Source organism: Rosa chinensis, chromosome 7, assembly GCF_002994745.2.
Source record: "Rosa chinensis cultivar Old Blush chromosome 7, RchiOBHm-V2, whole genome shotgun sequence".
NCBI lineage: Eukaryota > Viridiplantae > Streptophyta > Magnoliopsida > Rosales > Rosaceae > Rosa > Rosa chinensis.
In genome coordinates, this window is record NC_037094.1 from 41,853,863 (window position 1) to 41,869,653 (window position 15,791).

The window sequence follows — 15,791 nt, forward strand, 5'->3', positions numbered from 1 at the left end:
GGTTGGTAGGGTAAATTGATGGAAGAATGGGAAGTAGGAAAAGAAGACGAAGGAGTGGAGGCCGAAGAAGAGCCGGGTGATGCAGGCGGAGGAGGAGATGATGGTGCAATCATCGGTGCTGGGACTAGAGGCTGGCTAGTGTAGGTTTTGAGAGGGGCGGGCGGCAGTGGATTGAGCGGTGGAGAGGGCGGCAGCTGATTGGGTGGTGGAGAGGGCGGTGGATTAGGAGGTGGAGAGAGCGGTGGAGTATCTGATGGGGAAGAGGGCGATGGCGTGGTCTCTGAATAAGGAAAGGAAGAAGAACGCGTGGTTGGGGAAGAGGGACTAAAGAAAGGGTCAGAGACTAAAGGGAGAGGAATGGGCTAGCCCGTTGGGTTTGTTTCGGTTGGGCAGTTGGCTGGTAAATGGTGAAATTTGTCCTCAAGAAAAATAACATCTCGATTAGTGAAAATTTTTCTGGTCTCAATATCGTAGAGTTTGTATGTCTTCTGTCCTATTGGATGACCCAGAAAAATGCATTTGGTAGCACGAAAGCAAGACACCCAAATACTCGCATCCGAGAATAATCAGGAATTTTACTATGAAGAATTTCAAAATGTGTTTTCCGGTGAAGGAGCAAGGTGGGAAGACGATTGATGATATATACGGCAGTGAGGACACATTCTACCCAAAAATTAAGGGGTAGGTGTGACTGAAAACGAAGGGCACCAGCGGTTTCATGGATATGGCGATGTTTCCGCTCAACGACACCATTTTGTTGCAGTGTATAAACACAAGAATGTTGAAAAAGAACACCTTCTTCAAGAAAGAAATTTTGTAATGAAAGAAATTCAGCCCCATTATTTGAATGAAGTTGTTGAACTTTTGTGTTGAATTGAGTGTTTACATAATGAAAAAAATGATGTAGTAAAGGTTGTGTCTCACTTTTGTGTCGTATTAAGAAAATCCATGTAAATCTGGAAAAATCATCCACAATAGTCAAGAAATAATGAGAACCAGAAAGTGAAGGAATTTTATAACGTCCCTAAATATCACAATGAATAAGGGAAAAACACTTCGAAGTTGAAATTGAACTGGAAGGAAAAGGTTGGCGAGTTTGTTTCGCCAATGGACAAACGTCACATTTATGATTAGAATCAAAATTAAAATGGAGAGGATTATTAGCTAAAAATTGGAGACGAGCAGAGGAAAGGTGACCCAAACAATGATGTCAAAGATCAAAGAAGATGACGAGATTGCAAGCGAAGTGAGATGAATGAGAAGTTGAAGCTAACGCCATAAGGTAGTAGAGGTTACCACGTCTCTTACCCACACCAATCATCGTCCTCGTAGCCAAGTCCTGTAAAATACACCAAGATGGGAAAGATGTCACTGAACAAGATAAATCATTGGTTGTTTTGCCAACATACATAAGATCAACTCTAAAACTTGGCACATAGAGGACATCATTTAATTGACAAGAATCATTAAATCGAATTGATCCAGTCATAGTAATTCCAGTAGTGTCTCCACTAGGTAAAGAAACTGGTGCCAAAGAAGAATGCTTAATATTTATCAATGATGTAGGAGAAGAAGTAATATGATGAGTTGCTCTGCTATTAAGTATCCAACGATTTGGAGCAACATGTAACAAACCTGTAGCATATTCAGTTGCAGAAGTAGCATTGGCTTGAGGGATTTGTGGTGTAGGAGTGAAGGCCGCGATTACTTAAGTGTATTGATCCTCAGTGAGATTAGGAAGAATTCCTTGGAGTTCCTTGAATGTTGGGGCAGCATCAACATGATTAGCAGAGGGACTTCCTTGATGTTGTCTTGCAGAATTAGCTTCCTTAGGTCCTTTGTAGAGACGATGACTAGGAGGATAACCATGCTTTTTATGGCAAGTTGCTTCATTATGATAATCCTTGCCACAATAACTGCAATGTTTCATTAGAGCACGAGAACGAAAATTGCTTCCTTGGGTATTGCCTTGATTCCCTTGCATCTTAGGTGGTGGTCTAAAGTTGCTGCATACTGCCATCGCTACGGTGTTAGATGGGGCAACAAGAAAGGAACCAAGTTCCTGTTGCTTTTCTTCTTGGACGAGGGAAGCATAAGCTTGTCTCACGGAAGGAAAAGGGTTCATCAACAAAACTTGTCCATGAGTAGCAGCATAAGACTCATTTAAACCCATAAGAAATTGCATTAACTTACTTCGATCATTTTGCGCTCCACAGGTGCAAGTGACAGCATTGTACGAAGCAAGCTCGTCCCATAAGCCTTTCAGCTTCTTATAGTATGTTGCAATGGATGATTGACCTTGTTTAATACGGTAAATGTCTCTTTGAACTTGAAATATGTGAGGGGCATTTCCCAATGTGAATCTCTCTCGCAGGTTTTCCCAAACAGCATGTGCTGTGGTGCAGCAAAGCACTAAATCAGTAAGCTCAGGTTCAAGAGAGTTGAGAATCCATGAAAGCACCATGTCATTGCACCTCTGCCATAGTGCATGTTCATCAGGTTTCTTTTCTGCAGAGGGTTCTTTAATGGTTCCGTTGATGAAGCAATTTTGTTCTTGGCACTCAGGGATATCTTCATAGCGCGACACCATAAGTTATAATTGTCACCTGACAATTTCTTGGAGACAAGTAGAAGACCGGGATGGTCTGAATGATGAAGAAAAAAGGGATTGGCAGTATCATCAGAGGAAGTGTTGCTGATGCCAATTCCACTATTAGGAGTTTTAGAGAAGAACTCATCACCAAATGCCATTGAAGAAAATTGTGAGGCTGCTACTTAATAGCAGAAAAGGCTGCTTGTAATTGGCAGAAAAAAATTGAAATGGAGAGGCTGCTAGTGACGACAAAGAGAAGAAGAAGAGCCAGGAATTATTCCTGCTCTGATACCATCTAGGAAAAGATATCTTGTATGAATGATAAATTGTATTCAATCATGTAAAATATATACAAGGCACCTACTGTATATCTTGTGGTTCCCCAACAAGTTAGGAGACCAGTAAGGAAAGACAACTATCACATTTACAATTGGAATAAAAAAACTATACAACCTATCCTAACAAATCAAAACAACTTAATACAAATATATTCTTGCATATCAAGACAATCCCAATTCAATACTGCAAGATTTACTTTCCAACACTCCATGATGTAGCCTCCTCCACAAGTTATCACTATTCTGTTGGATGATTTGTGTGAAACTCCTTGTTTTAGGAGCATACCTTTTATCTAGTTTCTGATTGTTTTCTTTTGCTAGGCTTTTGGCCCCCATTTAATCAAAAAAATAAAAATAAATAAATAATCCAATACTCTATAGAGGAACTTTGACACAGAGCTTAAGCCAGTAACACCAAAACATCCACAAGGAAAACAATTTGGCCAAACTTTCAATTGTCACTACAGATTAAAGAGTCTAAAGACCAATTTTAAAACCATTCGAGGATTGATATAACCATCGAATTAGAGATATAGATTATTACTTGTTTTATGATTTAGGTTTTCGAAATTTGGGTTAATACTATTAAGCAACAGAAAATTGTGAGTATAACATCTAATCTTTATTTATGATAACTTTTGCTAAATTTGTCATATAACCAAGGAAATCAGTCTACTATTCTGGGCTCCCAACTAGTGATGGATTTGGTGGGGAGAGGGCGCATCACATCTTATGTATTCTGCGCGGAAAAGTATTTGTAAAACGGCCTCAAAAAAGCTGTAAGAGAATATATGATTTGTTTTAGTAGTTTAGTTTACTGAAGGTACGTAAGGCCGCAAGGGAGAGTGGTGAGAGGTGAACTTTTTGCCATGATTATGTTAAGGTGAAGTCCTCTGCTGAACCAATTATAAATGAATGAAAGAGTTCATGTTTATAAGAGGGAATTCTTGTTTAGATTCTGTTAGATTTTGATTGTGTTCTTCTCTGATCTTAGTTTTTATTTTTATTTCTTTTATAAAAAGAAAATTTTCATCTAATTTTATGTTATTTTGTTCTGGAATAAAACTCAAATGCCATATCATTTTTGAGAATTAATCAAGACCATTCAATGATTTTATATCTAAGGGTTTCAAATAAATGTAAAAAATTGTGTCAAATAATGTCTCCATTGATCCTGACTCATAATTTAAAGTTAGATGTATAACACTACTGTTAGTGAGATGTATAAAATTCCTATAAGATCCAATAATATGTTTGCCCATTTTTATTTACATATTTAATTTTAAAATGTTTAAAAGTGTATTTACATATTTAATTTAAAAATGTTTAAAAGTGTAAGAAAAAAGAAGCAGAAGAATGTAACCAAAAAAGAAAAAAAAGAAAAAAAGAAGAAAAAAAGAAACAACGCGCGGGGGCACTTTCGTCATTAGGCAATTTACAACGGCTAATAAAACAAAACGCGTATGTATTGCTTATTTTGTACGTCAGACGCGTAAAACAATACGCGTATTGGTATTGGTATTGGCGTATGTAACACGCGGGACGCGTATTTGTATATACTGGACAAACTGCCATACTCCGCGCTTAAATACGAAGCAGCTTGCCGTTTGTTCAATCCACCTCAAATTTCAATCGGCTCTCTCTCTCTCTCGCTTTCGCTCTCGTTCTCGCTCTCAGTCTCTGTTTCCACCGATTCATCCAATTGCTTCTTGTTTTCTGTTTATATTTTGGGCTTTGCTTATTTTCATCCCACTGTTCTTCATTTTTTTTTTTTGTTGAATTTCATATTTGTAGGGTTTTTCTTAGGTTGTCTCATTCTGGATTTTACTGTACAATTTACATTTCTGGGTGATATATTGTTGAATTGTTCTTCATATTGTTCATTCCTCTGGATTTTACTGTAATTTCTTCTTGGTTGATATATTGTTGCTTACAATTTTAGCGTTTTTTTTTTCTTTATATATATAGTGCTTCCATATTGTGTTTTCTGTCTCAGAAATTATGTCAGGTGATTCCCCTACAAAGATTATGACTTGGAGCCGTATCCAAGGTAAGTATATTTGGAGAAATAGGAAGAATAGGGAAAATTTAGATTTGGATAGGTTCATACCCAATCGCGAGGCATTAGACTTAGATTATGCTAGCTATATAGTGGCAGGAGGGAGTACCCACCAAGGAGATTCTAGAAAAGACTGAGAGGTCCGGCTTCTCATCAAATGTCCCATATCAGAAGCTTCTGGCTGAAGCATTGAACATGAACCATACTAGGATCTTCTCTTATAAGAAGCCACAGATCCCCCCGAAACAAATTTCCTCACCTCCTTCAGCCAAAGAACTAAAGAAGCCCCGACACATTGAGATTTTGCATAAATTGGAAGCTCTTGATCTTGAGGATGATTTCTCCTTGAATTTGCTTGATTGGGGCAGCAACAATGTTGTTGCTATTGCTATTCAAGATGCAGTTTTTTTATGGAATGCTTCAAACAAATCGAGCACAGAAATTGAGTTGGGTGATCTTGTGACAAGCGTCAGCTGGGGTCCTGGTGCACGGCATATTACTATTGACTTGAGCAATTCCGATGTCCAATTATGGGATTGTGAGACTCGTCAGTGATACACCTAAGCAAGCGCGCAATTTAACCCTGCAAAATGTAGTTGTTAGCATAGAATAAGTAGGGATCGTTCTAGCCGGGGATTGAGGGTACACTTGTAATTGCAAAAATAAATGAAGAATTAATAAAAATAAAAAGTATTATTTACAAAAATAAAACAAAGAAAAACAAGATATATACAAGTTAACGTAAAGAGGGGGGATTTTAGAATTATTACATCAAAAATTAAAATAAAGAAAACGTAAAAACATATATACAAGGGTGGAACGAAAGGAACAAAGATCAAAACCACATCCATATGAATAAAATCCAATCACAATTCCTATAGTTGATTTTCTATGTCATGAGAAAGAAGTTGATCATGTGAAACGTTAGAAAGCAAACGATTTCCCATTTTTTACTTTCCTTCAATATTTAATCTAAGTGAAAGCACCTAAATTAAACCTATTAAATATGCAATCATGGTCTAGAACGCTAGCTACTCAAGAACACATTCAATGCATGAAGAACGAAGAAAAGATGTCAACCAAAGTGCACAACTTAGTTATGAATAAGTTCACCTATTTGCAATCCTCCTTAATTGATTTCGACTTTTGTCCAAAACCTTCACTACTTAAATCTAGCTCCAATTACATGCATATATCCTAAGTTGGCCACCAAAGGACACATACATATAAAAGTTTTCTATAATCCAAAATCAATCAAGCAATCTCACATAAGCAACATATCAATCAACGTATGAAAATCACAATTTTATTTCAAAACATATAAATGGGCTTTAAACTTTTCCCTTAACGTTTATGTCAACTAGAAATCAAGTTCATACGAAATCAAAACAAAGAAAACCAAAAAGGTTACAAGGAATAAGATAGAATTACACTATGAAGGATGAATGGTGGAAAGCTTGAGACGTTGGTCTTGGATCTTGAAAGCAAGGCTCCAAAGCTTCACGACACAAGGTGGATGATGGCGGCTAGGAGGCTTTATGGCTTCTTCTTCTCTTCTTCTCTTTGCTTGAAGATGCAGAGACTTGAAACTAGAGGATGGAGAGAAAGCTTGACGTTATGGAGAGAATTTTCTGAATGAAGAGGTGTGTCTTGTGGTGTAGCATAGGGGGGTTCATATAGGGGAAGGTAAGGCTTCATGAATTTAATTTCTAAGGACTTTTCTGGTTGCACCACACAGCTCCAACTAATGAATTAATGCCACGTCAGCTCTGCCATGTCACTCAACCAATCAAAAAGCTCCAAAATAAATCCATAATCTTTCCAAATATATTATTGCTGATTTTCCCAAGATTTAATCTGATTTTATTCACCATTTTTGGCCAAATATCTAGGCATGAACCTAGACAATGTATCTGGACTCATTTTGGACCTTTTCTCCCTTAAATCTCTCCATGGCTTTATCCTTAATGTCCTCCCCTTGATTTTCTCTTGATTTTCACATTAAAATTGCAGATTTTATTCTCTAATTTCAGCCAACATATCTTGAGGGAATTGATGAACGAATCTGGACTTGTTTTGAATCTTTCTTCCTTAAAATTCTCCCTTGATATTCTCCTCGTAATCTCCTTGATTTTTCATGCAAAAATCAGATTTAATCTCCCAAAATATCTCCCATGTCATCATGTGGTCTCCTAATGCCTTCAGGTTTCCTAGCCTCATCAGGATTCCTGCGTTGACTGAGATTCCTAGTCGGACCAGGAAAACTCCATTTCTTCATTTCAGCTCATTTCAACTCCATTTATTCCAAGGTACCTAGAAAATAGAAACTTTTATTAAAATTACTAAAAATAGAAACTTTCTAAAGATGGAAACTTTCCTAAACAAGAAGGATTTATTTTAGGAAATAACTAAGTAAATATGAGGAAATAACAATTAAAACGTCGCATTAAAATGCTCGTATCAGTCAGTTGGTAAGAACACTGAGAGGTTGCCACCGTGGAAGAGTAGGAGCACTAGCATGGAATAGTCACATTCTTACAACTGGGGGAAGGGATGGTTGTATTGTAAACAATGATGTAAGGGTGAAATCTCACATCGTGGAAAACTACAGGGGTCACCGGCAGGAGGTGTGTGGATTGAAGTGGTCATACTCAGGGCAGAATTTAGCTAGTGGAGGGAATGATAGTCGGGTATTCATATGGGACAGGTCTGCGGCAACCTCTGCAAGGCAGTCACAGTGGCTTCACAAGCTTGATGGCCATAGTGGAGCAGTCAAGGCCCTTGCTTGGTGCCCATTTCAAGGGAATTTGCTAGCCTCTGGTGGAGGTGAGGATGACCGGTGCATTAAGTTTTGGAATGCACACACAGGCTCGTGCTTGAATTCAATCGACACAGGCTCACATGTGACTGCTCTTCTGTGGAATCACCATGACCGGGAACTGTTGAGTTCTCACGGTTTTACCAAAAACCAGCTAATATTGTGGGACTACCCCTCAATGGTGAGGAGGACAGAAATCATTGGGCATACATCGAGGATTCTATTCATGACTCAGAGCCCGGATGGATGCACTGTGGCTTCTACAGCTGGTGGGGATGATGAGTCTATGATGTTATGGAATGTGTTTATGGAAGTCCCTAAGCCTGTGCGAAAAGAAGATCATCTGCCATTTGCTCACTCATTCTACCACGTTCGTTGAAGATTAAGAATTATGACTATGGCATAGGAATTATTGAGTAAATATCAATAAACAAAGTTCTGGGTCTCATAATATGAAACCAAACCAACAAGCTCAAGCACCACATAGAAACTCAATCCAATTCAAAACCAGATTGAGTTTCAGCTAAGTTTGAGCCCAAAAAATGGAAGTAAAAGCCAGAGCAGTTGGAAAGATCATACTGTTTGGTGAACATGCTGTGGTTCATGGATCTACTGCCGTCTCTGCCTCCATTGACCTGTGTACCTATGCCACTCTTTGCTTGCCCGCTCATTCTGGTATGTTCTCTCTCTTTTTTGCGTCATTCTTTGTTTTTGTTATATGATCGTTTTGATCCAGATTTTGTGCACTTTGGTTTGGTTTGGATTTGGGTTTCGGTTGAAACGTTATTTGGATGATACCCTTTGATTTCTGTTCATGGGTTTTGCTAAAGCTTTGTGATTGTGTTTGTTAACTCAAAAAGTTTCAGTCTTGTGTGTGATCTGAGGTTGGATGATGTATGTGTATTGTTTGAAAGTATGAGGTAAAGAACACACTTTTGATTTGTGAATGAATGCATTTGTTATTGCTAAGTTGAATTTGAAGGGTTTAAGTGATATTAGAAGTCTGATCATTTTCATGGATAGGTTTTCAAGATTGAGATGACATGTAACATTCTTGCTGAAGTTTTTGAGTTCTGTTTGTGGTTCTGATGTTATTTGGATTACACCCTTTTGAATTTTATTTACGATGATTTGAAGAAACTTTTGTTCTTGGTGGGTTCATTGGCTTTGTTAAGCTTTGTGACAACTGTGCCATGTCAAACACAAAGTTTGCGGCTTTTTGTGAGATTGGCTATTGGTATTGTTGGGAATCATGAAGTGAAGAAAGCCCCTTTGAGATTCTGTGAAAACCAATTCTGTGGATTGTAGTTTAATTTGCAGGGTTTAAGTGATATTAGAAATGGTGACAAATTTTCTGGGATATAGGTTCTCAGAGTGAAATATATAACATTAACATCCTGCTGATTGAACTTTTGTACTGAAGTTTTCTGCTTTTATTCATAGATAATAATGGTTTACTTAGACTGGAGCCCAAGGATATTGGATTAGAGTTTCTGTGGCCAGTTGGTAGGATTAAGGAAACGGAGTTTTCTGCTTTTATTCATAGATAATAATGGTTTACTTAGACTGGAGCTCAAGGATATTGGATTAGAGTTTCTGTGGCCAGTTGGTAGGATTAAGGAAGCACTATCCGGAATAGATGTTCCCAACCCATCAACACCTACCTCATGTCCAGCAGAGGTGAACAAATCACTTGCTATTTTAGTTGAAGAACTAAACATTCTAGAGGCAAAGATCGGAATAGCTGCTGGAGTCTGGGCTTTTCTTTGGCTATGTTCATCTATCCAAGGGTATGGGACTGTGGTTTGCTTCTACAGCTGTCTACATTGAATTCTCAGCCATTTGTTCATATTTCTTAATTTCTGATTCTCCTCTCTTTATGTGTCATATTTAAGCCTGCAACAGTTATTATCAGTTCGGAACTTCCTTTGGGTTCAGGTCTTGGTTTATCTGCCGCACTTTGTGTTGCATTCTCTGGTGCTCTTCTTGCTTACTCAGATTATGCGAGTCTAGATTTCAGCCACCAGGGGTGGTTAGATTTTGGCGGAAGCGAACTTGACTTGCTGAATAAATGGGCATTTGAAGGTGAAAAAATCATCCATGGAAAGCCATCTGGAATTGACAACACAGCACATATGGTAATTATTATGTGACCCGTCCCTGACAAATCTACCTTCACAACATTGCATTTCTTCTTGTTTTCCTAATCTTCTTGTCTAGGATTCTTGAGTTATATGGTTCTTGGAATGATTCAGGTAATAGTTTGCCATAGTATGTTAGGATGAGAAAATCTACTGGGGAAGGGAACTTTATTAATGCAGTTCAAGCAATATTTCCTTCATTCAAGAAGAGGTTCATAATCTGTATGAATATTATGGAACTACTTCATTAGTGCTTGCCAGAGCCCTAGAATCCACTAGATCTGCTTTGCATCTTGAGTTGCCTTATAAGAACAAATAGAGAGTTATATAAACTTGAATTTATGAATGTTTAGCTAATTGTCAGCAGTGTCGTTGTAATTAGGTTCAAATCTTTACACTGTAGGGATATGGTGCAACCACATTGCTCGTAAAACTCTTCACCTTCAGTACCGTTAGTATTATACATGTAGGCCCACTAAGCTGAGACGTTTATGGGCTGAGACGTTTATGTTAATGAAAGTATAAAAATTTGATTGCACCACGTGCGGTAAGACGCCACTGTCTTAGTCGGATTCCTCAAGAGTTATCATTAGTCATAGTCTTCTTGTTCTATTGAGATGCCTGGCTCTTCTTTTCTTCTTCTATTATTTTGCTATGGGTTGTTACTTTGGGTGTAAATACTGATTCCAAGTCTGATCCTTTCCTAGTACAAGTATACTGTTGGTTAAAATTCGTGATGATTAGGTCCTTGTTGCAAAAGGCTGCACTTTTTTGGATGTTGTTTAGATAAACTACAAGTAGGATGAGTAGAGTAAAGTATATCACTATCGGAGTCATGGAATTTCTCATACTAAACTGATCATGTCAAATGTAGAACTATTGAATCCTTAAAGTTAAGATGATGCAGGTTAGGACTGGAGTAATTTAAGAAGTATTGAAATATGCATAATATTATTTTTTATGAGGGAACACCATCTAATTAATAATCATGGACTAGAGACCAGTTGATAGATAAAGGAATAGGCGAAAAGATGTTATCATCTGTTGAGATATTTAGCTTCCTTATCTGTCTGAACTTTGTTCATGAAACGGGAAATATGATCAAGTTTAGATCAGGCAGTTTGACACGCCTCAAATCAAACATGCCACTCAAAATGCTCATCACTAACACAAAAGTTGGGAGGAACACAAAGGCCTTAGTTGCTGGTGTTTCAGAGAGGACATTGAGGCATCCAGATTCCAAATGCTATGGCTTCTGTGTTTAATGCAGTTGATTCTATCAGCGCGGAATTGGCTACCATTATCCAATAAGAGGCCCCTGATGAAATCTCAGTAACTGAGAAGGTGGCGAAAATATAAGAGCTGATGGAAATGAACCAAGGCTTGCTCCAATGCACGGGGGTCAGCCATGCTTCAATCATTCTGCGAACTACACTTAAATACAAGTTGGCTTCCAAGTTGACAGGATCTGGTGGTGGAGGTTGTGTTCTCACACTATTGCCAACTTGTATCCTTTTCATGATTCCTTTTATTTCAGTTACCATGCTCCTCAAGCTTTTCTCTTTCAGATGCTTTTATCTTAACAAAAAATTTTGCCTAAATTCTTCAACACATTTACTCATGCCTTAGTTTTGACCATCTTGAATTATGATGTTGCCTATAATATTTCCCTTAACCATATGATCAGTGCTATCAGCAACAGTTGTTGATAAAGTAACTGCAGAGCTGGAGTCGTGTGGATTCCCTTGCTTAACAGCGGCCATTGGTGGACAAGGTGTTCAAGTTTGCTTTGGTGGTTCATCCTGAAGTGATAGTAAGATCCAAGATCAGTTGTTCACTGATAGAATACAATTCACTCTGTTGTCTGTATATTAGTTAGCTTGTTGTATTTTGCATTTGAATCCGAGTTAATTTCATCTTCAAGTTTGAAATGCACTCTCGGCCTTTTTGTTTCATCAATAATTGAAATATCTGGAAATAAATGTCACTCTTCATTTTTGTCAATCATATCTCGTATGCATAGATTAAACAATCATTGTAGTCGAGAAGCTTCATTTGGCATAAACCCAATTCTTTCCCATATTTTATTAGCACTAAGTAGAGCATATTAGAGACACTTGACATATAAAAGGAGCTCTACCCGAGCTAGATACAGCTATCACACAGAAATCAACCATTAGTCTCGACATTTAGCCTTTCAGAAAACAGCAGTAGCCAATACATTAGGACAAGAAAACTAAAAATCACCAGCTGGAAGACTGCTTCACAAACCCATCACGAATTTGCTACATATATATATAGGTGATATGAGAGAGTGTAAGAGCTTCAAAACAACAGCTGGATTGAACTGAGAGACAGTCAGATAGACTTTGCAATGACCTAAAAACAACAGATATAACAAGCAAATTAACAGTTGCCTTTAAACATCAATATAGAATAACTAAAATGAAATATGGGAGCCACTACCTTCTCATCTTGGGTGTATAATAAGCACTCTAATAGAAGGGCATGATCATCAGCGTGTAGTGCTTGCTTAGGCAAAATATGAACACAATCTGCACTTGGAGGCTTTGCATTGAGAGAAGAGCCTTCTTAATTTTGCCTCTCCACTCTATCATCAAGTACGATATTGAAACTAGCAAGTTTTTCTCCCATGGTTGGTTCATTCAAATCCTGATCAACGAGGACTCCCTCTGCAGCCTCTCCATGACCTACATGTAGCAGAACACGCATATTCAACAAACTAGATGTTTAAGAGTTGTATGTTATACCCAAACCAGTATTTCAAATTTCAGATTAGATTAACAGAGTCAAAACAAATATCAAAAGACCTAATCAGTAATCATGTTACAATACTTATAACAACATATATGATTCAAAACCTCAGTTGGTACTCCTATAGTTGTATCGAGTAAAAGTAACCTTACCAATAATTTCAAGCTAAATAAAGAAAAATATAAGGCACACTAAAGAAGTCAATCAGTAAAAATCAAAGACTGCATGCTAGTTTTGATTCTCTATTTGTAACCAGTATTGATTTGTAGAAGCTTTCTTTCCTTTTAAGTTCAAATTTCAAATCTAGTTGAGGAGCAGTATCTATCTTTTTGCAAAACTACTTAGCAGGTGGGTTTTGTTTTAAATGAGTTCAAATATATATGACTGACAGTTGGGAGAAAACAAAAACAAACAGTGACTGACAAACTGGAGGATCTGGTGTGTCACAGTAGTTGTCTTTTCTACAAAACAAAATGGCTATTGGAATGTGATGACCTAACAGATTTTTGGAAAAGAAGAAAAAGAAAACTGAACGAACATAAACCTGTATAAATTTGACTAGTTGTTAGATAAAAGAGCACCGGTGAATGTGAAAGAACTACCAAGTACTAATTGAACATCTCATTCGAGCATATTCTTTACCTCCCAGTTCATCGGCGTCTTTACACTAAATATTACATTGATACCATTCTACCTCCTAGTTATTTCATTATTGGGAGTTGCACAGATAGCTTTAGTAGTCATGGCAATAATGGCACTTGAAGTAGCAATGAGAATTATAGAAAAACATAGGCTGTTTTAAAATTTTTCAAAATATACAAAGTATCAAGTAATCTGGTGATATGTAATTTTGTAATCTTTGATCGTGCTATGCATGTTGATGTATGGCATGCATATCATATAAATCATCGTTATCATATAATAGTGCATTCAACATTAAGGGAAGGAGGATGGGGTACCAAGGATGAACTTCTTTGGCCAGCGGCTGCTGCTGCTGCTATGCTTCAACAAGAAGGGACCCTGGAAATGTCATATGTTATCTATGACATTTTTTGGTTACAATAGGGGCTACTGCTGACATTTTAGTAATCTGGGTTCACCTTCCTCTTCCATTTCTTGGTGATTAACTGCTGTCTTCTCCTGCTGAGGGGCTGCTTCTTATTGTGGAATTTCATTCCATTTTTGGGACCATGGTGTTGGATTCATGTCCATTTGGCTGCTTTACTTATGTTCAGAATTTGATTAGGAGGTTTACATCCTTTAATTAACTTCCTCTTGCTACCGCTTCTCTGCAACATCTGGTTTAGATCGATATTTTAATTAACTTACACTAAAGGCTGAGGTGAAAGAGTTACAGTTGCAATTGTTGGAAACTTCATAAAAGAATATCTTTATATGTGCAGATGCTTTCTTGTGTTAAACTTTTGTGTAGTACTCAATTTGGATCCAACTCTAGTCAGTACCTATGTACTTGTTCATCAATAGTTCTCTTTTCTGGAGAACAAAGAAATATCATTCATCTTCCATATAGCTTCATTGTCTATTTTAATTCTTTCTTTCTTCCAAAGAGAAGCACATTTGAAATTTAAATGCAAACTAAAAAGTAGTGTTCAACTCTTGAATACCACAGTACCTAATGATATTAGGAAAAGATGATTGATCAGAATCTTTTCACTATTTTCAATATAACTAATTGATAACGCTAAAAAGCAAGCGCTCGATTTAACCATGAAAATGTCATCGTTAGTATATGGTAAATATGGATCGTTCTAACCGGGGATTGAGGGTACACTTGTAATTGCAAAAATAAATAAAGAATTAATAAAAAGTATAAAATATTATTTACAAAAATAAAACAAAGAATGAAAATATATACAAGTAAACACAAATAGGGGGGATTTTAGAATTATAAAATCAAAAATTAAAATAAATAAAACGTAAAAACATATATACAAGGGTGGAACGCAAGGAACAAAGAACAAATCCACAATCATATGAATGAAATCTAATCACAATTCCTATAGTTGACTTTCTATGTCATGAGAAAGAAGTTGACCATGTGAAACGTTAGAAAGCAAACGATTTCCCATATTTTACTTTCCGTCAATAATTAATCTAAGTGAAAGCACCTAAATTAATCCTATTGAACATGCAATCATAGTCCAGAAAGCTAGCTAATCAAAAACACATTCAACGCATGAAGCATAGAGAAAGGATGTCAACCAAAGTGCACAACCTAGTTATGAATAAGTTCACCTATTTGCAATCCTCCTTAATTGATTTCGACTTTTGTCCAAAGCCTTCACTACTTAAATCTAGCTCCAATAACATGCATATATCTTAAGTTGGCCACCAAAGAACACATACATATAAAAGTTTTCTATAATCCAAAATCAATCAAGCAATCTCATCACATAAGCAACATATCAATCAACGTATGAAAATCACAATTTTATTTCAAAACATATAATGGGCTTTAAACTTTGCCCTTAACGTTTATGTCAACTAGAAATCAAGTTCATACGAAATCAAAACAAAGAAAACCAAAAAGGTTACAAGGAATAAGATAGAATTACACCATGAAGGATGAATGGTGGAAAGCTTGAGACGTTGGTCTTGGATCTTGAAAGCAAGGCTCCAAAGCTTCACGACACAAGGTGGATGATGGCGGCTAGGAGGCTTCAAGGCTTCTTCTTCTCTTCTTCTCTTTGCTTGAAGACGCAGAGACTTGAAACTAGAGGATGGAGAGAAAGCTTGACGTTATGGAGAGAATTTTCTGAATGAAGAGGTGTGTCTTGTGGTGTAGCATAGGGGGGTTTATACTGGGGAAGGCAAGGCTTCATGAATTTAATTTCTAAGGAATTTTCTGGTTGCTTCACACAGCTCCAACCAATGAATTAATGCCACGTCAGCTCTGCCATGTCACTCAACCAATAAAAAAGCTCCAAAATAAATCCATAATCTTTCTAAATATATTATTGCTGATTTTCTCAAGATTTAATCTGATTTTATTCACCATTTTCGGCCAAATATCTAGGCATGAACCTAGACAATGTATCCGGACTCA

At 37.1% G+C, this 15,791-nt stretch overlaps 1 protein-coding gene and 2 pseudogenes across 1 annotated transcript; all 3 read left to right on the plus strand.

The window, feature by feature from the left end:
• The first annotated feature begins 4,932 nt into the window (after nt 1–4,932).
• Nucleotides 4,933–9,981, plus strand: LOC112177930 (annotated as a pseudogene).
• LOC112180384 (mevalonate kinase-like) lies at nt 8,351–10,093 on the plus strand. Its single transcript, XM_040511444.1, has 4 exons — nt 8,351–8,483; nt 9,355–9,611; nt 9,704–9,946; nt 10,064–10,093. Exons 1-4 carry the CDS (start codon nt 8,351–8,353, stop codon nt 10,091–10,093), a joined length of 663 nt encoding a protein of 220 aa, XP_040367378.1.
• A 357-nt stretch (nt 10,094–10,450) lies between these two features.
• On the plus strand, nt 10,451–11,953 carry LOC121048911 (annotated as a pseudogene).
• Nucleotides 11,954–15,791: the final 3,838 nt, after the last annotated feature.

Coding starts and splice junctions, on each gene's coding strand:
- LOC112180384 (XM_040511444.1), top strand. CDS start 8,351: ATGGAAGTAAAAGCCAGAGCAGTTGGAAAGATCATACTGTTTGGTGAA. Junction 8,484..9,354: donor TTGCTTGCCCGCTCATTCTG/GTATGTTCTCTC, acceptor TTTTATTCATAG/ATAATAATGGTTTACTTAGA. Junction 9,947..10,063: donor TTGACAACACAGCACATATG/GTAATTATTATG, acceptor GGAATGATTCAG/GTAATAGTTTGCCATAGTAT.